General features: G+C 45.0%; 1 protein-coding gene across 5 annotated transcripts in view; it reads left to right on the forward strand.

Annotated features, from left to right (window-relative positions):
- The first annotated feature begins 179 nt into the window (after positions 1–179).
- The window catches only part of ABHD18 (abhydrolase domain containing 18), a 48,560-nt gene continuing 27,395 nt past the window's right edge, over positions 180–21,344 (forward strand). For 4 of the 5 annotated variants that reach the window (XM_037897194.2, XM_027821614.2, XM_043545555.1 and 1 more), the window contains exon 1: positions 7,449–7,557. In XM_037897194.2, the coding sequence (XP_037753122.1) occupies positions 7,466–7,557 (92 nt within the window). In that variant the 5' untranslated portion in view covers positions 7,449–7,465. Of the gene's footprint in view, positions 317–7,448; positions 7,558–21,344 lie in introns of those variants that run through there. The other variant, XM_043545554.1, reaches the window with a different exon arrangement.

Here is a 21,344-nt window from a genome sequence, read left to right on the forward strand (position 1 = left end):
GCTCAGGAGCCGGCTATCCCGAGCCGCCCTCACGCGCTTCCTTTCCGTTAGCGCCGGCCGGCGGGCTGCAGTCACGTGGGATGGTAGGATGCTCGAGGAACAGGCGGGGGGTCTGCTAGTCACATGTGACTTTTGATGCTCGCAGCTAGTCTCCTCCCTGGTCCGCTACTCGACTGCGCTCCGGAAGGGGCCGGCTGCGGCGTAGCACCGCCCCGGGAGCGACCTTCAGCCTTTCCCCGCCCCACACCATCGAGACGGGCTGGCCCTTCCCCCATGTGCGGCCGCAGGGAGCGCGGGAAGGCGCCTGCCCGGCTCAGTGAGTGACCCCGGGAAAGTGTCGGGCGGTGGGAGTCTCCGGCCGGTCTCAGGGCCGGGGGTTCTCCGGCCGCAGGCGGGGATTTGCTGCCCGACGCGCCTCCATGCGGGGCGTGGGTGGGGACGGCGTCGCTCTCGTTTGCTGCTGGGGACGCCACTCGAAGGAGAAGGGCCCTGTCCGCCTGCGGTCAGTAACTCGGCGCCTCCAGCCTCAGGGGTGCGGGAAGCCGGGCTCGCCCCGCCATCCTCTCCCTGTGGGTGCCCGGCCCGCCGCCCTTCCTGCTCCCTTGGCGGGAGAGCGCTTGCCCTGCCCTGGCCCGCTGGTGCCCAGCGTGTGCGCTTCCCTCCGGGTCTGCGTAGCAGCAGGTGCCCAGTGGTGCTGAAACAATCTTATAGAGGGGATCTGAAAGCGGAAACTGTGTATCCCTAGTTCCAGCACCTGGCTGTGGCCATGCCCCCACCCCGACGCGGTCGTGACTGCTGTTTGAAGGCAATTCCCTATGTGTCCGTTTAAATCGATTTTGTCACCGCTCGCTCACCTGCCCCGCTCCAGAAAACCTCTGCGAAACTAATCCAGTCTTATCACAGCTTTGGCTTCATTCTTCTCCAACCTACAGTGGAAGGTAATAGCTTGGGAAAGAGGCGATTGGGGGGATATGATAGAGGTCTATAAAATCATGAGTGGTGTAGAGAAAGTAAATAAGGAAGTGTTATTTACTCCTCCCCATAATACAAGAACAAGGGGCCACCAAATGAAATTAATAGGTAGCAGGTTTAAAACAAATACAAGAAAGTATTTTTTCACTCAACGCACTGTCAACCTTTGAAACTACTTGCCAGAGGGTGTTGTGAAGGCCAATACTATAACGGGGTTCAAAAGAAAGCTAGATAAATTCTTGGAAGATAGATCCATTAATGGCATCCCTAGCCTCTGTTTGCCAGAGACTGGGATTGGATGACAGGGCATGGATCACTTGGTGATAACCTGTCTGTTTATTCCCTTTGGGGCACCTAACATTGGCCACTGTCAGAGGACAGGATACTGGGCTTGTTGGACCTAAAATTCTCATAGTTTAGTAGTGTCTTTAAAAAAAAAAAACAAAAAAAAACCCTGGCCTACATTTCACCATCCCTAGAACAGTTTACAACTTTTGATTGAATGAAATTCAGAATATCAGGACACTTAGTTTCTGTAAATTTTACTAGAATTTTGTGTTCCTCTCCCCTAAGTATCACCAATCTTATGTCATAGTGTAAATGATAGTTTTAAAAATAAAACTGGCAGTAACTAACCACAGTAGACCATTGGTCATTTCTCCCCTCTTATTCAATTTTATAGTTAGTATCCTGACACTAAATTGATAGATTTTAAGGCCAGAGGGGGGCCACTATGATCATAAAGTGGACTTCTAAACAGCCCATTTCTTATGGCGATGTGTAGCGTACATATACGCCTCGTCCCCCAAGCACAGGTATAATTAGCAGTGTAGACAGTGAGACATTGCTTAGACCAGTGGCTCTCAGCCTTTCCAGGCTACTGTACCTCTCTCAGGAGTCTGATTTGTCTTGCTTACCCCAAGTTTCACCTCACTTAAAAGCTATCTGCTTACAAAATCAGACATAAAATATAAAAGTGTCACAGCATCCTGTTATTGAAAAATTGCTTACTTTCTCATTTTTACCATATAATGATAAAATAAATCAATTGGAATATAAATATTGTACTTACATTTCAGTGTATAGTATATAGAGCAGTATAAACAAGTGATTGTATGGAATTTTAGTTTGTACTGATTTCACTAGTGTAGGGTTTCTCAAACTTCATTGCACCGCGACCCCCTTCTGACAACAAAAATTACTGCATGACCCCGGGAAGGGGGACTGAAACCTCAGCCCCACCACCCTGGGCTGTGGGACTGAAGCCCGACCCCCACCACTCTGCAGGGAAGGGAACAAAGCTTGAGGGCTTCAGCCCTGGGCAGGGGGACTGTAACCTAAGCCCCGCCAAAGTGGAAACCTGAGCCTCACCTCCCAGGGCTGAATCCCTCTGGCTTCAGCTTCCATCCTGGGTGGTGGGGCTTGGACTTTGGCTTCAGCCCCAAGCCCCAGCAAGTCTAATGCCAGCCCAGGCGACCCAGTTAAAACGGGGTTATGAACCACTTTGGCGTCCTGACCCACAGTTTGAGAATTGCTGCACTAGTGCATTTTACGTAGCCTGTTGTAAAACTAGGCAAATATCTAGATAAGTTGATGTACCCCCTGAAAGACCTCTGCATACCCCCAGGGGTGTCCGTACCCGTGGTTGAGAACCGCTGGCTTAGGCTAGTAAAGACCTATCTGAAGCCTGTGGGTATGTACCTTGGTATATACCCTGCATCAGTGGTTTTCAAACTTTTTTTCTGGCGACCCAGCTGAAGAAAATTGTTAATGCCCGCGATCCAATGGAGCTGGGGATGGGGTTTGGGGCATGGGAGGGGCTCGGGGCTGGGGCAGAAGGCTGGAGTGTGGGTGTGAGGGCTGCGGGGTGGGGCCGGGAATGAGGGGCTCAGGGTGTGGGAGGGGGCTCTGGGCTGGGGCAGAGGGTTGGGGTTCAGGAGGGAATCTGGGGTGGGGCCGGGGATGAGGGGTTTGGGGTGCAAGAAGGGATTCTGGGTTGGGGGGGGTCAGGACATGGGATTGGGGCATGCATATATTGAGTATAGAGTATATTGAGATAAAGAGAGCTTCTTAAGTATTTCAGTGTAAGTCATGTTTTCCAGACTCTGAATCATTCTTGTAGCCCTTTTCTGAACTCTTTCCAATGGGGTGGCGGCGGAGAGGGACTGTTACTCCTAGTTTCAGTCCCCTTTATTTCAAATGGTCCTGAGCTGCTGGGCAGTCCTAATGTGAATCAGTGCAGTTAATTGAATACAAGGAATTGTCTCATCCTGTGTCCTAGCATCCTTTTAACATGCTCCAGTTGTCCAGCAGTGTGTTTTGGGGTTGATGTAATATCAGTTTATTTTCTTAAAATCACTTGTACTTCTGATCTAATATCCTTTATCCTGGCCAACCTCAGATCTGTTCAAAGTACATCTCATTTACTGATTGCTAATAGATAAACTGAACCAAAAGCCCTTCTGTTGAGTGAGCTTCTAATTGGTGATACGTAACTAGAGGGATATGACTCCATTTTTGGAAACTTTTTTTTTTCCAACTTGATGATTGAAATCCATATTGCTATGTGGCCCCTTAACAGAAATGGAGTAACAGCTTGTGTAGCTATCAGATTTTTTTTTAATAATTTTCTGGAAGACTAGCAGAATTAACAGGCAGTAATGCTTAGCGTACTTAAGAAATCAGGTGAATAAAATGTAATAAACAGGGTAAAAAAACACATTAGCAAAGGAGGAAAGACAATTGAGATCAATAAAATATTTACTAGTAAGAGAGTCATTATAGATCAGCACTGAGCAGCAGCCAAGAACAGTAGCTAGAACCAAGCAGCAATTTTCAAGGTTTCTTGGTAAGTAAGGAAGCAAAATTTGTTTTGCAAGGGATGTTTGTTTTTGGGGTGGCTCTAACCTTGGCAATGGTGCCTTTTCCCTTCATTTTATATGGATTATTGCCGTAGTTACAGCAGAATTATAGCTCTCCTTTCTGAAAAAGAAAGGTTCTGAAAGCAGTTTTACTGGTTTACCCAAGTGTTTCTGATCTTGGCATGTTGCAAGATACCTATCTTTAAAATCATGTTCTGATGGTCCTCACATACACGTTTCAATACTAACGTGACTGATGTCATGTCTCAGATTATTTTATATGACTGAAGCTGTTCATTAATCTAATTTTAAAAGATTAGAAGGTATTGAAGGAAACACAGTGGGATAAACGAAGCAAGATGGGGATCAGAATAACGTGACTTTAAAATTCGCTGCTTGAGACTGGCAGGGCTAGGAATTAAGATTTCATACTACTAGAAAGCAAAATGTCCTGGCTTTTCAGTGGTTATAAAGCACTTATTTCTGTCCCTTAAATTTTATGTCAGAATTTAGGACCATTACTGCTTCTTTGGAGTAGCAGTGTTTTGGGGAGTCAGGGAGGGGTTATGTTAAACAGATTCAGTTTGAGTATAGGTTTCAGAGGAGTAGCTGTGTTAGTCTGTATCAGAAAAACAGCGAGGAGTTCTTGTGGCACCTTAGAGACTAACAAATTTATTTGGGCATAAGCTTTCGTGGGCTATAACCCACTTCATCAGATGGAGTGAAAAATACAGTAAGCAGGTATAAATATACAGCACACAAAAAGATGGGAGTTGCCTTACTAAGTGGGGGGTCAGTGCTAATGAGGCCAATTCAATTAGGGTGGATGTAGCTACACTAGAAAGGGTTTGCTGATAGAGCTATACCAGCAAATCCTCCTAATGGAGACGCAAACAGTTGACAAGAAAGTATGAGTATCAGAGGGAAAATTATTTTTTGTAGTGACCCAGCCACTCCCAGTCTTTATTCAGGCCTAATTTGATGGTGTCAAGTTTGCAAATTAATTCCAGTTCTGTAGTTTCTCGTTGAAGTCTGTTTTTGAAGTTTGAAGCTTCTGCTTACAAAAATAGACATTTATTCTACATATTAGTTTTTATTTTGTTTACAAATGACTGAGATCCTTCAATAGTTGGCCTTATAGACATGCGAAGTACTGCATTATTAGGGTGTGAATACTGATCATTTTTTTTATATTTAAAAAAGCTTGCAATTGGAGTGTGGTATGGGCTCAGGTTAACAGCACTTCAGATACAAAACTAGATGAATAAAAATTACAATTGCATAAATTAACTTCCATTGTCAGTAGGGTTGTAAGCAAGGTTCCTTAGATCATGCAGTGGATAGAGATTTGGAAATATGCTGATTATCCCATTTATCAGTACATGTTTCATACAACAAATGGTGTTTTGTTATATGTTGAATTTTTTAGTTGATTCAAAATCATCTGTTTTCTTAGGTGTAGAAAAATCCTGAAACTTTAATTGGAAGATCATATGCTCTGTGATGCACACAACCAATAGCTTAACTTTTTTGCCTGGTGTATCAAGTGCACAGAAGTGGTTTCGCATTATTTTAGTAAGTGTAGGTTTTTAACTAAAATTTTTGTCAGTAAATACTATTTACTGATCAAACTTCAACATAAGTAAGAAGCATCCTTCACTGAAAGGAATGCTGTCAAGGATTTTGATAGTATGATTTTCCAGTCACACCCCTTAACCAAGGGTGGCAAAAGTCCTTATGTAGAGGCAGTTATACCTTCAAATAAGTCGTTTTACCATTATAACTTTTGTTTGGGGAACCGGTATAAACTATACCGACAAAAGAAAAGTTGCTTGTATAAGCTGTGTCTCCATTAGGAGGATTTGCTGGTATAGCTCTATCAGCAAACCCTTTCTAGTGTAGCTAAAGCCTCAGTTACTGTCTCAGAGCTGCTAACTCTCAATTCATTGCAGCACTTCTCTGAAGAATGATAATTTTGCAATATTATTTTCTTAGCCATCTCAGAGGCCTGTGGGAGGAATCACTCTGATGAATCTGTGAGGTACAATCACTTCAGGCTTGCAAGAACAAACAAGTTGTAAACAGAATAGTTAAATGGGGAATTAAGAATAAAATTAATTTCAGCCAGTATATTCTTCCAAAACTCAGTAAGGACAGGACACTCCTGCAGCAGTGTTCCTGTACCCCACATTTCTAGCAAGTATCCATATCCTTAGCATCAGTCTCATGCATTTTTATAGGGATCTGTTGTAATCTGAATGAAAGCTTTCTTTTTATATATTGTTGAAGGAAATGGACTTTCCTTTCTGAGTTATAGTACTGATCACAAAGTTAAAGCCAAGCAAATTTAATGATACATATTGGGACCATATAATTGCCTGCTGAATAGCAGCCTCTCACTTCAGTACCTCAGTAATATGTCTGTGTCTTGACTTCAAAGAGAATTGCAATTTAAAGTGCATTACAAATTTTCTAGAATTTGTATGCACTGAGAAATGTAGGGAGAAGTGGTAACAAAGCTCTGCTAATCATGGGATTAGTTTATTAAGTAATAGGATGCGCATAGTGCAAAGGTGACAAAAAGTAGTATGTCTGTTCTATAAAAGAGCTTTCCATGAAAAACTGGATTAATGATAATGAGGTCTTCCCAGATCTGAAAAGCATTTTTTCCACTCAGATTAGTTCATGTAAAATGGCCTATTCTCAGCATGATAAGTAGATGTTATTCCACAGAGCATATATGTTTCTCTTACATCTGCAAATAAATCAAACTCCCCACATTTTTTCAAGCTCTCTCAATCTACAAGGATTCCATTCCTAAAACTTGGCAGCATTATTGTGATCTGGGAATTTCTAACACCACTGAGTAACCTGCTTTGTGTCCCTCAAAGTTTACCCCTTTGTAGAACAAAATAATCTCATTATAATTAAGATGCATTCCTTCCAGATTATTTTCATGATACTATTGTGTACTGATATAAAAACATAACACTTGTTTGTGGATAAGATAAGCACTTATCACTCTGGTAACTTTGGATCATTAGTTTTCCTTTGAATATGGAAGTAACTGATTACATTTCCTTACAGGTTTGTTTTTGGTCAGAAACTTAACTGTATTTGAAATTATAATTAAAATGTTTCATGTGTATTCATAAATTGAGACTAGAACAGATGAAAGAGGTTGAAATGTAGCTGATGGAACATGAATCTGAATTTCTTCTAGCATCTAAAATTGAAGGACCATATCTATGTTTCAAATCCAGTTTTACAGAATAGGCTGCATCACAGTTTGTTACATCAGAATGATAGTTTTACTTCTGCAGTTTTTCTCTGGAAGATAAGAGTGGAATTCAGGGACGAATGGGAGTAGAAAGGTTTTCTTCTAAGTTGTGCCTACCTGAGCCCTCAAAATTAAGCACTACAGATTATGCAGGTGTTCAAAATATGATCAGTTGGACTCTGGGCTTTGCTCCCTTTCACTTGGGTTTGACTTTCCCTCAGAGGGTTGTGATGCCTTGTTGAGCTTCTTTGCTGTGTCTGCTTCTTGGCTGAGAAGAAAAAATAAATGATATACTTCCAAAACCACCCACTTAAGGCCTCATTTTCTCCTTTTAGATGTTAGCTTGCTACTAATGGGTGTGAGTAAACTGGATATTTTGTACAGACGGCTTCTCCTCACTAAACTTTTCATCCAAGGATGGGGAAGACCAGAAGATCTGAAAAGGTAATTATTTTCCCTCACAGAAAAAAAAAAATCACAGAATATTTCATACTGTTAATCTAAGTAAATTTAGTTTGAAGACTATGAACAGATAAATGTTTTTTACTGAAAATACAATGTTTTATTTTCAATTTTCTAAAAAAAAAAAATGTGAAACAAAACACTATAGGATTAATTAGACTTCAGAAACTAACTAAATAGTTTAATTTTTAAATTAATGCATTTATACACTAAACTGTTTTATGTGAAGAAAAAACTACATGTTGCTGTTAAAAAGTCTGTTTAAAAACAAAGAATCCAATTAATGGAAACTTAAACATGGTGGTGTAGGATAACATATTTTAAAAGATCTTGAATTTATATAAAGCTAGCTAGATAGGTTGTGTTGTCCAAGGACAAAGCTTGTAAAACACCTTGGAAGGAGGCATCTCCTCTAAAATTAAAAAAGAAGTAACTAGGTTTCTCTTTTACATAAAGGTTTATAAAGAAGTTAGTTTGCCAAATATAAACTTTAAAACATACAATGTAGGATAGGTATATGCCTTGTTTTCTCCATTTGGTTTCTCTTGGAAAAACTATGGCTACATTTTGCACATCCATTTTTAATGAGTTATATAGAGAGAAAAATCTCTTTTTAGAGTTGATTAAGAACAAGAGCTTTTGGTCTGCAGGTTTTGATTTCATGCTTGTTTAAGATTTATATGTTAGAATGATATATTCCCAAAAATTTAATGTAAAATAGTTTAATACGATGGTAATTCCCCTTGATGAATCTTTGAGTGGATTGATTTTAAAAGGCTTTTGCTTTTATACGAGCAACGTACTGTGGGTTTCTTAAAATTTAAATATTGAATAATTGAGTGTATAAAATGAATAATATATCATATTAGGCTAAAATGGAAATTACAGATCTAAATTTCTGAGAAATTGACTTTGTGCAAACATAAACACTACAAGCAAAGGAATACATTGAGCAAGAAACTGTTGTTGGGAAAGTTTTGTCTGGAGCAGTTGGTGGAGATCTGTAAATGTACATTGAGACTACCAGAGAGATATAGTAGTAACCTTACAACACATCCTTAAATGGGAATTAGATAGCTTAGCCTATTTTCCCAACCGTTTGTCTGTTTAGAGTTGTCCAAATTCAAACAAAAACTAAATTTCAAAATTTACTGCAAAACAAAATTTTTGAAAACATTTTGTGTTGGGTAAATCAAAACATTTAATTTTTATTTTGACATCTTTAATTTTTTTAGAATATAATATTAAAAAAATCAAAACAGCATTTTGACCTTATCAAAATACTTTTCAATTTTTTTAAAAATGAAATTTTTCAAAATCACCGCGTTCTCTCAGAAAATTTCAGTTTCAATGAAACAGCATTTTTTTTACAGGGGAAAAACGTTGTCATAAATTTTTCAGCGAGATGTACTATTTAGTTTGTAATCTCTCAGGGGTGGAGTCTGTTTTATATTTGTACAGTGCCTCGCACAATGAGGCCTCAGTCTTAGTTGGCACTGATTTAATGCTAAGACTAGTAATAATGGTTTAAACTATTCCAGGGTATTTTAAGGATTATCACTGGTTAAATTAATTCCAAAATGTAGGATTCTTTAAGTGGATTGTCCACATATGTTCCAGTTCAGGTGCACCTGAACCTCATGCACATGAGACCCTTTGAGTAGCAATGTCTGCTGGGGCTGCACCTGTGACCTGTGCACCCTCCAGCACTCTGTAGACAAATGTATAAAGGGCAGGGACAGACTCAGTTGCTTTCCACTTCATTCTTACCTCCTGTGACTGCAGGAAGGAATGCCTGCCATCTCTGCCTCTGTGTTTGTGCCATTCCTCCACTCCAGAGTCAGCGAGAACATCCTTCACTGCAGCCCAGTCCTCTAAAGAGAGAGGCCTGAAGGAACACTGTTTGCATGGTGATGGGAGACATAGATCGTCCTCTCCAGTTCCAAACAGATCACGCTAGGAGGGAAGTCAAGGCTCAGATCAGGTTCCACTGGCCTTGGTGCACTTTTCAATAGCCATTGATGTTCCCAGTATCTGTTACCAATGATCCAAGCAGCTGACACTGAAGCCAGCCTCAAGAGCACTCTTCAGATCTCTCTGGACCAGCACTGAAAGCACATTCTGACCAAAACTGTGCCTTTGGTAACTAAAACCTTGGCACTGACATCTTTCACACCAACTTGATGATGGTACCGGCAACCCTTCCTTCTGAATCTTCGCCTCTGGAGCCTCTCTTTGCAGTACCTGCACAGTTCACAGGACTGGGAGAGTTGACAGTTCTGGAATAGCCTGAGTTTCCATTGCTCTCTTCTACTAAGAAACCCAGTGCCACCAGCTCAGAAGCCTCGTGGTCCTACTCGAGATCTGCTTCACCCAACTGCTTTGGTCCCTGGACCCTTATGAGCCTACTCTGCCTGAAAGAGCATTCAGAAATCCACATGAGGGACTACAGCGACAATCACAAGCAGTACTTTGCACGGGACTCATCATGGCCTGCACCTCCTTCCAGAACCTCATGCAGTCATGGTCTTCCTGAGCCCTATATGGCATGCATCCTACTCGCAAGACTCCTGTTGCATCTCAGGCAACTAGAGCAAGGTCACGCTTCCCTTGTAGGTCTCACTCACCTGGCAGATCATGCACCTGATGCAGAGAGTGAGCAAGAGGACTTTCACGAGACAGAAGCCCAACATGTCCGGACAGTGATTTTTGTCCTCTTCAGTGAACCGTTATAGCTTCAAACCAGCCTGATGGCTGCTGGATCTTCCAAGAACTTCTTGGGAGGATAGCTGACATCTTGGAAATCCCAGTCAAGATAGGGCAAGAGAAGTCATACAAATTTCTCCATGTTCTGCACATGTTCTGGTCCCCAGTAGATTGGTAGTGCCAATAAATAACAGCTTAATGCACAGGCACCAGCTTCCTCCAGACCCTGGGGGTGCTCAACCCCCTGTTCCACCACAGGCCCTGCCCCCACCCGACCCCTTCTCCCAAGCTCCCACCCCTGCCCCGCCTCTACCTGTCCCTGCTCCACCCCCACGGAACAGCTGATCGTAGTGAGTGGGAGGTGCTGGGAGGGAGCAGGAGGAGTTGATTGCCGGGGCTGCTGGTGGACAGTAGGCACTGCGGGGGTGGGAGGGAGAATCTGGCTGCCGGTGGGTGCTAAACACCCACTAATTTTTTTTCCCCATGGGTGCTCCAGCCCTGGAACACCCATGGAGTCAATACCCATGGCTTGCCTTAATGGAACCAGTTAAAGACCTTTGGACTCCTTCCTCTATGATGCCTAAATCTAAGAAAATGGACAGGCATTATCAGATCACCTCCAAAGGCTTTGAATAGTTCTTTAGCCATCTTACACTCGACTCTTTGATCATAGTCACTGTCCAAGAGAAGTCCAAATGACAGGGTCCACAGAAAGCAACTCCCAGGGTTAAAGATCCTAAAATGTTGGTGGACCTCTTTGATTGGAATTTGTATTCTTCAGCCATCCTATAAGCATTCATTATTAACTACCAAGCACTCATGGCCAAATGCAGCTTTCTGAACTGGGATCATGCATCCCAATTCACCAACAAACTCCAACAGGAACACAACAAGGAATTTAAATCCCAGGTGCAGGAGGGACAGCTGGTTGCATGGACCTCAATACAGGTTGCTCACAACACCTCACCTACAGTGGCTAGCATAATAGCAATTCATTGGGCCTCTTAATGCAGTCCTTGAGAATACTGAAGGAGGCTCAAGCAGCCATAGAGTGCTTCCCCTTTGAGGATTCTGACTTTTTTTTAGTAATACGGATGAGGCTATTTGCATGTTGGAGGACACCAAAGACAATCTTTTGCTATCTGCGTGTATGCATCTTTGCTCCACGAAGGAGATGGTACAAGACTTGGCCCTGTCTGAGGCAGACACAACCATCTGAGTACTATTACAGACAACAGAGACTGTTTGAGCCACTGAAGAAGAGGCAGAAGTTCCAGATGAAGATATCTTCTGCCCGTTCCTCCTCTGACACACACCTTCCATCTACCTTGCAATAGGAGGTTTGAATGTGCAGTTGAGAGCCTTGCAGAGCCAGCAGATCCAGCTCTTTCTCTCCTTTTGAGAACTGTTTGTTTTGGGAGGTATGGAACCAAATTACCTGGGACCAAAGTGTTCTGGAGTCCTTTGGACAAGGATTCTCTATCCAGTTTGAGTCCCCTGCAGACCTTCCCCACCTCATCCCCAATCCCTTCTGGGACCCCTCTCATGAGATATTGTAGGAGGGAGTCCTCTTCCTTCCTGAGCAGTTCAGAGCAGTAAAAGAATGCCTTTGGAATTCCAGGGCAGGGTGGGTTACTTTGATCATAAGCAGAAAGGGGTATGGCACCCGGTCCTGAAACTCTGACTCAAATTCATCTGTGGGTTCAAGTTCAGGATGGTGATGCTGAGGTCCATAATCCACACCTAGGATCCTCAAGATCGGTTTGCAACTCTGCTTACAAGACGCACACTTTCATATTGCAATTCACCTGGCCACAAAGAAATATTTCAGCTTACTTGTGGGAAAGTCTTACTACTAATGCAGAGTGCTTCCCTGTGGCCCCCCCCCCCTCTCTCTCTCTCTGACCTTGAGAGTCTTCCCAAGTGCATGGAAGTCATGGTTTCTCATCTGAGAAGGAAAGACATTTTAGTCTCTTCTTACCTCAATGACTGGCTGATTTGAGCTCGTCACCTCAACACCTGAACGACTCTATTTGAGTAGTTCTGAATCTCTTTGCTGAATCAGACCTCAGTCAATGGAATGAAGTCGCCCTTACATCTTGTTAGAGCATAAAATTCATAGGGGTAGTATGGGCTCCTGTCTGCCAGAGAACAGGTTTCTCACCATTCTAAGCCTTGACAACAGCTTCATTCACACCCTTAACATTAATCAGAACATGCCTAAGACTCATGGGTCACATGGCCTCCTGCTCCCACATGACACATTTGCCACCTGTACTCTATGCAAGGGTGTTTGAGATCAATGTATTTACTCAGCAGGTACCTAAGACATGTTGGTCACAATCCCCCAGGATCCTTTCCTTGTTAGATTGGTCGAAGGACATCTACATGTCTACAACAGATTGCCCATCTCCTCACCGATCCCCAGCATGACATTGGTGACAGACAAATGTACATTTGGGAACTCAGCTGGACCACCTTGTGATGCTCTGTACCTCGGGGGAACACCCTACACCAGTGGTTCTCAAAGCCGGTTCGCCGCTTGTTCAGGGAAAGCCCCTGGTGCTCCGGACTGGTTTGTTTACCTGCCGTATCCGCAGGTTCGGCCACTCCAGGCCAAAGGGGGCTGCGGGAAGAGCAGCCAGCACGTTGGCCTGGAGCGGTGAACCGCAGCCAGTGGGAGCCGCGATTGGCTGAACCTGCGGACGCGGCAGGTAAACAAACCGGTCCAGCGCACCAGGGGCTTTCCCTGAACAAGCGGCAGACCGGCTTTGAGAATCACTACACTACATCTCCATGTTCATCTTTATAAAATGATTGGGTGGTATCCAATGCAAAGTTTGTCATGTTGAGTGTCTTCGGAAGGCTCATAATGCACTGAGCATGTAACAATTATAGTAATTGTTACAGTAATTTTATAGTAAGCTTATAGGTGAGGCTGAAAATGTATCCTCATGGCTTAAAGCAAGCCCATGCAAAAACTCTCCAGGAACAGAGAGGCAGTTCACGCCTTATCAGGGCATGGATGGAACAAACCCAGCCCAGCCTCACAGGAACAATGGACACTGGTCTAGGCAGCAACAAAAGAATCTATTAGACCCTTGAGGGAGTCACCCCTTTCCTTTGGTCAGTTTGGGACTGCGATGAGGTAATGGTCACTTGACTGGGGGGCGGGGGGGGCGCAAAGCCAAGAGGAAAGGAAGGACATGATAAAAGGGAGACACATTTTGCCATGCTCTCTCTCTCCTACCTACATCTACAGACACCACCACCACCAAGCGACTGAATCGCTGATCAAAGGGGAGAGCCTGACTGAAAAGTAACCAGCCTGTGGTGAGAAGCATCTAAGGGCATGGCTACACTTGCAGATGTAGAGCGCTTTGAGTTAAACCTGCCTTCGGAGAGCGCAGTAGGGAAAGCGCTGCAGTCTGTCCCCACTGAAAGCTGCTGGCACACTGGCGTGGCCATATTTGCAGCACTTGCAGCAGCATTGGGAGTGGTACATTATGGGCAGCTATCCCACAGAGCACCTCTTCCCATTCTGGCACTGTGACTTGTGGGAAGGAGGTGGGGGGCATTCTGGGTCCTGTCCCAACACCCTGTGATGCATCGGTGCGCATCCCAGCAATTTCTGTGTTTCCATCCACATTTGGCGCCATCTTTCAATGTTTTTTGTATTGCGCGCTCTGTCTTCCCTTTCAGTCTGCGGGAATGGAGCCTGAACTGCTGAGGAGTATGCTGACGAGTCTCGCTAGCGTGTCACATTTGGCAGTTGTTATTCCTTATGATCCAAAGTGACAGTGAGGACTCCGATGATGATATCGACTCGAGTAACGCATATGACACGAGTTTGCTTGTGGCATTCACAGACATGCTCACCACCGTGGAATGCCGCTTTTGGGCTCGGGAAACAACCACTGCGTGGTGGGATCACGTCGTCATGCAAGTCTGGGATGACGAGCAGCGGCTGCAGAACTTTCGGATGAGAAAAGTCACTTTCATGGGACTGTGTGAGGAGCTCGCCCCCACCCTGTGGCGCAAGGACATGAGATTGAGAGCTGCCCTGACAGTGGAGAAGCGGGTGGCTATTGCAATCTAGAAGCTGGCATCTCCAGAGAGCTACTGATCAGTCGCTAACCAGTTTGGAATAGGAAAGTTGATCATTGGAACCGTTTTGATGCAAGTTTGCAGGGCCATTAATCGCATCCTGCTCAGAAGAACCGTGACTCTGGGTAACGTGCGTGAAATTGTGGATGGCTTTGCACAAACGGGTTTCACTAACTGCGGAGGGGTGATAGATGACACACACACTCCAATTCTGGCACCAGCCCACCTAGCCTCTGTCAGAACATACAGCTAAGGGTAGCCTAGAATTCTTCCTTACCTGTAAAGGGTTAAGAAGTTCAAATAACCTGGTTGGCACCTGACCAAAAGGACCAGTGGGGGAAAGAAGATACTTCCAAATCTGGGGAGAGGGAAGGCTTTTTTTTGCTCTTTTTTGTGTGTTCTCTGGGGAAGCAGAGAAGCATCAGGTCAGAAAACTCCTTCTCCTAAAATCATCCTAAAATGAGTCTCAATATTGCAAAAAGAGTAAGTAAATAAGGCAAGGCGCGTTAAATTATCTTTTGTTTTTAGCTTGTGAATTTTCCCTATGCTTAGAGGGAGGTTTATCCCTGTTAAGGTTTGCCTAGAGGGGAATCCTCTGTGTTTTGAATCGGGTTACCCTGTAAAGTTATCTTCCATCCTGATTTTACAGAGGTGCTTCTTTTACTTTTACTTTTACTTTTTTTTTCTTTATAATAAAGTTCTGTTTTTTAAGAATCTGGTTTACTTATTTGGTTAGTATATTATTCTCAAGCCTCCCCAGGAAAGGGGGTGAAGGGACTCGGGGGCATATTTTAGGGAACAGGAACACCAAGTGGTCCTTTTCCTGAATCTTTGTCTAACTCACTTGGTAACAGTACCCATCCAAGGACAAGAAAGGGTTTGTGCCTTGGGGAAGTTTTTAACTTAAGCTGGTAGAAATAAGCTTAGGCGGTCTTTTATGCGGGTCCCCACATCTGTACCCTAGAGTTCAGAGTCGGGGGGGAACCTTGACAGCCTCCAAGTACATTAATCAGAAGGGGTATTTCTCTATGGTTCTCCAGGCGCTTGTGGATCACCGTGGGCGTTTCATTGACATTAACGCAGGCTGGCCCGGAAAGGTGTATGACTCATGCATCTTTTGGAACACTGGCCTGTTCAGGAAGCTGCAAGCCTGGACTTTTTTCCCAGACCAGAAGATCACCGTAGGGGAAGTCAGAATGCCCTTTGTGATCCTTGGAGACACCGCTTACCCTTTAATGCTATGTGGCTCATGAAACCCTACACAGGGAGTCTTGACAGCAGCAAGGAGCAGTTCAACAACAGGCTGAGCCGGTGCAGAATGGCTGTGGAGTGTGCTTTGGGAAGCTGGACCTGGCCAATGACGGCATCCCCACGGTTCTATCTGCATGGTGTACCATCTATAACATTTGTGAAGGGAAGGGTGAACGATTCACTCAGGCATGGAACTCGGAGGTTCAACACCTGGAGGCTGAATTTGAACAGCCAGAGAGCAGGGCTATTAGAGGGGCCCAGCGTGGGGCTGCAAGGATTAGGGATACCTTGAGGGAGCAATTTGAGGCTGAAAGCCACCAGTAATGTCTGGTGCCCTGCATGGGAGTGAAGTGCAGTGGTTCCAATGTTAGTAGGAATCTGTGTTTTCTACACTGACTTGCAGTGCCTGTTTCTTTCCTGGGCTGAGGTATCTTTTACTTTATGCAGTAATAAAGAATGTTTTCAAAGCCAAAAAATGCCTTTATTGAAAAGAAAATTCATTTTTTGAAAAGAAACACAGCTGCTTGGGAAACAGAAAGGGCAAGGGTGTGGGATGGGGAGGGGAACGGTACAATCACAGATTTGCGTATGTCCTATTATCATACTCAGTCTTCCTGTCTGAAGTGCTGTGTAATGAGTGCTGCACTTCAGGATGGCTATATTGCATGGTGATGGGTAAGGGTCGTAGTTTTCAGGGCTTGGTGGTGGCGGGTAAGAACCCGGATTTTGGGGAAGAAGAGGGCTGGAGATGACATGTGGTCACAAGGAAAGAGTTTGTGAGTGCATGGCTACAAGCACCTGGATAGAGTCTGCTGGGCACTCCATTATGCTTATCAGCCGATCCGTGCGTTGCTGCTGGAGCACTGTGCTTTTGTGCCGGCGCTCCTCCTTTCACTGTCTCGCCACTCCTGCACTTTTTGATTTTCATTTCTTGAATGCAGCATTACTTCATGCAACATGTCTTCCTTGCTTCTACGTTGCCTCTTTCTGATTCTTTGGAGTCTTTCGGCCAGTTATAACACGGATGGCTGAGATCTCAAGGTTGCATCTGTGAAGGCAAAATGCAACACTTAACAGAGGCAGCATTGTTCACACCAGACAGCGCAATGAAGGGCAAGCACAGTCTACACAATAGCATAATTTGCCCGATCCGAAAGCGGGTGCACATAACCCACGGGCGGCCCCAGAATGGTGAGTAAGCACAGGGTAAAGCGTGGGAACTGATTGTTTCACAACCGTGGCTGTCCTCTGGGTTTCTGTGCCTTGGGGAGAGGCCAACAGCGGCAGGGGGCCCCTATACTGAACACTGTCCCACATTTTCTACAGGAGTTCTTCCTGGAAGATATCTCGCTGCTGAGGGTGACCTGGGGAAGCAAGGGAGTAGTCTTACTACTGCAATGCGGCTTCCGCCCTGGCACATACGCAGCTTGCCCGTGTGCAGCCATGGTCCACCCGTCCCCCCCTCACAGCACAGTGGCGCAGACATGTTAGCCTTACAGGGGCAAGGACAACAGTGGCTCTCCCAAGAAAACCTGCGCAAGCGCATTGCCCAAGTTCTGGATGAGACCTTGAAGAGATCACTGAGGCTGATTACCGCCAATGTGAGGAAAGCACATCAACTCCCTATTCCACATCTAGGTATGCATGCAGCCCTAACCCTCCTCACCCAAGAGCCCAAACCGAATAACTTCCTTCCCAAAAATAAAAGTCACTTTCCCGGGAACCTCCTCTGGTGTTTGTCCTTCCCCAAGCACTGGCCGCCGCAACTGGTTATTTTCCTCTGGCTTGAGAACAGCTCCTGGCTGCATGCATCTAGGGATTCTGGGGTGTGCTTTCTCCGCCTCAACACCCTCACTCCTGCTTTGCTGCTCTTCCTCCTGCCTTGCTGAACTGGTCTCTGAAGTGTCCATGGTGGTACTCGGAGTGGAGGTGGGGTCGGCCCCAAGTATCACGTCCAGCTCTTCGTAGAAACGGCAGGTCACAGGGGCAGCACCAGAGCAACTGTTTGCCTCGTGGGCTTTGTGGTAGGCATTCCGCAGCTCCTTCACTTTAACCCTGCACTGCAGTGCATCCCGGTCAGGCCCCTTTCCTTTATATCTGCCCAAAGGTATTGTAATTCCTACAGCTGGAGCGCACCTGGGATTAGACAGCTTCTTCCCCCCAAACACTGATGAGGTCCAGCACCTCGCCATTGCTCCATACTGGGGATCGCTTGGCGCTTGGAGGCATGATCACCTGAAAAGATTTGCTGAGAGCACTCCACGCCTGGCTGAGCAAACAGGAAGGGGATTTTCAAAATTCCCAGAGAATTTAAACGGTGGGTCTGACAGTTGGTCACCTGAGGGCAGGGCAGTAGAGTTCAAAGTGATGACAAGAGTGGCTAGAACAGGCATTATGGGACACTTCTGAAGGCCAATCAGAGCGCACTAACAGACCAGGGCGTCCAACACTGGCATCGCGGCGCTCCAGCAGGGGTGCACAAAACGTTAGTTCCACTCATCGTGATGGAGTACTATGAGTGCTCTAGCCGCGGAGTCCAGGGCACTCTACGTGCCTTGCCAGTGTGGATGCGTAGTAGGCTAGTGCACCCGGGGCTCCTTTAATGCACTTTAACTCGCAAGTGTAGCCAAGCCCTAAGTTGTAAGGACATTGAAAGTGTTAAAATCAGCTTAGAATGCGTTTGCTTTTATTTCATTTGACCAAATCTGTCTTGTTATGCTTTTACTTATAATCCACCTAAAATCTGTCTTTTTATAGCTAATAAATCTGTTTGTTTATTCTACCTGAAGTAATGTGTTTTGTTTGAAGTATGTCAGAGACTCCCCTTGGATAACAAGCCTGGTACATATCATTTTTGTTAAATTGACAAACTTGTATAAGCTTGCAGTGTCCAGCAGGCATAACTGGACACTGCAAGACGGAGGTTCCTAGGGTTTTGTCTGGGACTAGATATATTGGCTAGTGTCATTCGGTTGCTAGTAGCTGGGAGCAGATTACATGCCGGAGGCTATGCGTGAATAGTCCAGGAGTGGGGGCTCTCACAGCAGAGCAGGGTAAGACTGGCTCCCAGAGTCAAAGATTGGAGTGACCTAGCAGATCACCGGTCCAGATAATGCCAGAGGGCAACGTCTCACACCTCCGGACCCAGTGCCTCTGGCTCCCCTCAGGAAGTGAGCCGTCATATAAATACCCTGGAGTTGAGAACCATTTGACTAGCATACATAAGTCTTTCTCTTGATGTTTTGAGATGCCATAGTACAGGTGCTAACAGATATGTCCTATAGCAACAAGCAAGAAGGTGTTGGTTTGTTGCCCCTGTGCCAAGAGAACAATCCACCTTGGTAGTGGTGCATCAGCCACCGTTTACCACTAGCCCTCCACCTTCCCAGGCTATGAAACCTCATGGTGGACCATCTCACCGGGTGGACAATACTCTAAGCAACTATTCAATAGTTGTCCAAGACAGCATTCAGCAAGACATCTTTCACAGGTGGTGATTCCCAAAATTGGTTCTGATTGGATGTGAACAGGTCAAGGAGTGCTGCAGATTCTGCTCCAGAGGAGGAACATGTGCGGCTCCCTGGACACCTTACTGAGCCCATGGCCACCAGGGCTCTTGTGTGCTTGCTTACTACTACCTTGCCAATTCCCCAGATGCTGAGAGTTCTCAGGAAGATCATACAGGATGCAGCTATAATGATGAAAGCCTCAGCGTGGCCTGTACAGTTTTGGTACTCGGACTGCATGCACCTGTCATCATGGTCCCTGATCATGCTCCTAACACACCCAGACATTGAATGCACAATCAGGGAGACAAGTCCTGCACCTGGATCCAGCATCCCTCTCTCTCACAGCCTGGATGCTGGCTGGCTGATGTCTCTTGAGAGGGTAGCAAGCCTTGTGGATAGGGGGGGAAACAGTAGATGAGGTATATCTCGACTTTGGTAAGGCTTTTAATACTGTTTCGGATGACCTTCTCATAAACAAACTAGGGAAATACACCCTAGATGGAGCTACTATAAGGTGGGTGCATACTTCCAATTTCTTTAACAGATTGGAAAACAATTCCCAGAGAGTAGTTGTCTGTGGCTCACAGTTAAGCTGTAAGGGGATATTGAGTGGGGTCCCACAGGGATCAGTTATGGCGTAGAGAGTGCACTTGTAAAGTTTGTGGATGATACCAAGATGGGTGGGGTTGCAAGTGTGTTGGAGCTTAGGTTTAAAATTCAAAATAATCTGGACAAACTGGAGAGTGATCTGAAGTAAACAGGATGAAATTCAATAAGGACAAATGCAAAAGTATTCCACACAGAGAGGAACAAATCATTGCACTGTAGCATGGTGTGCACTCACTGCCACGGCACCTCCTGCTGGTTACCTCAGGAATTAGCTTTTCCATCTCTAGAGCGCCTTCTGTTGGGCTGTGTCTCTCCTGCTGTTGCTACTTGTCTTACCAGTGGTGTCAGTGTAGGCCCCATGGCCCGTGGTGCCCCTTCTCTGGGGTACTGCCCCACAGTAGTGCTCCCAGACGAAGGGGTCCTCCCTTTCCTGGGGAACTTCAATCCCCTAATCCCACCTCGCCTCAGTGACCCACCATTGCCAGTCTTCATCTAGCCCCCGTCCCTCGGGCAAGCTGCACGTCTGAAGTGGCCACTCATCATTGGCAAGGAGGTTGGACCGGCTGCCTCTTCCTTCCCTGGCTGCTTCCCCACTAGCCCCAGTACCATCCTCAGGCCTTGGAAGCAAAACCTCAATCGGGGAGTTCGCCAGGCTGGAGCGCCTCAGCTCCTCCTGCTCTTCCCACCACTGCTCTTGTCCAGGGTACCCTTTTCTGCTTGCAGGCAGCCAGTCTTTCCCTCTCCACGGCTGGAGAGAGATTGGCAGCCCTCTGGCCCGGCAGCCCTTTTATAGGGCCCATCCTTTATGCCCTCTGCCTCCACAAGGCGCAGCCCAAGAAGACACTGATGTCAAAAAGATTCTTATTTAATGTATTTGGGCCCATTCTTGCCAGAAGTGGAGTACATGTGGAGAATACATCTCGAAGAATTAAGTTACTGTAGAGTAAGTAAATAGTTACTTCTTTTAAGGTTAAAAAAACCCCAAAACCCTTAAAACAGATGTGATCTTTAATTAAAAATATCTTCGGAGAAAACAGTATTTTGTTTGGACTTAAACATTCTTATGCAATGTTTGCTATCTAAATCTTGTAGCATTGTACTAATATATGAAAACCAGAAACTTTACTAGTCTGTTCAGGTTCACAGAAACACAAAGAACAGATAGCATAAATGGTTTAAAGTAAATTCCACTTTGAAGATTTTTTCCCCCAATGTTAATAATTTACGGTATTTTTATAACAGAGGTTGAAACTTTACTTTCTGAGGACTATAAAATGAATATTGTCCATTTTTGACCTTTTTGTGAGCATTGAGGTGGAGCTATATTGACTGACTTTTTTCACAGAGTGAAAAAGCATTCACAGTTTAAAGATTATGGGCCAGATTAACCCTGATAAAACTCCATAGGACTAAATGACTGAATTTGGTGTGGCATATTCTGCACTAATTAGGATTGGTATCTAACAAACAATCTCATCCACATGTAATTTAAAGGTATCCTGGGAATTTTCCAACCTCAACCATGCTCCTTTAGTTCCTCGTTGTATAAAGTGCTCATAATTTGTGTTGCTAAACTAAACTAGTGGG

Source organism: Chelonia mydas, chromosome 4, assembly GCF_015237465.2.
Source record: "Chelonia mydas isolate rCheMyd1 chromosome 4, rCheMyd1.pri.v2, whole genome shotgun sequence".
In the NCBI taxonomy this organism is placed as follows: Eukaryota; Metazoa; Chordata; order Testudines; family Cheloniidae; genus Chelonia; species Chelonia mydas.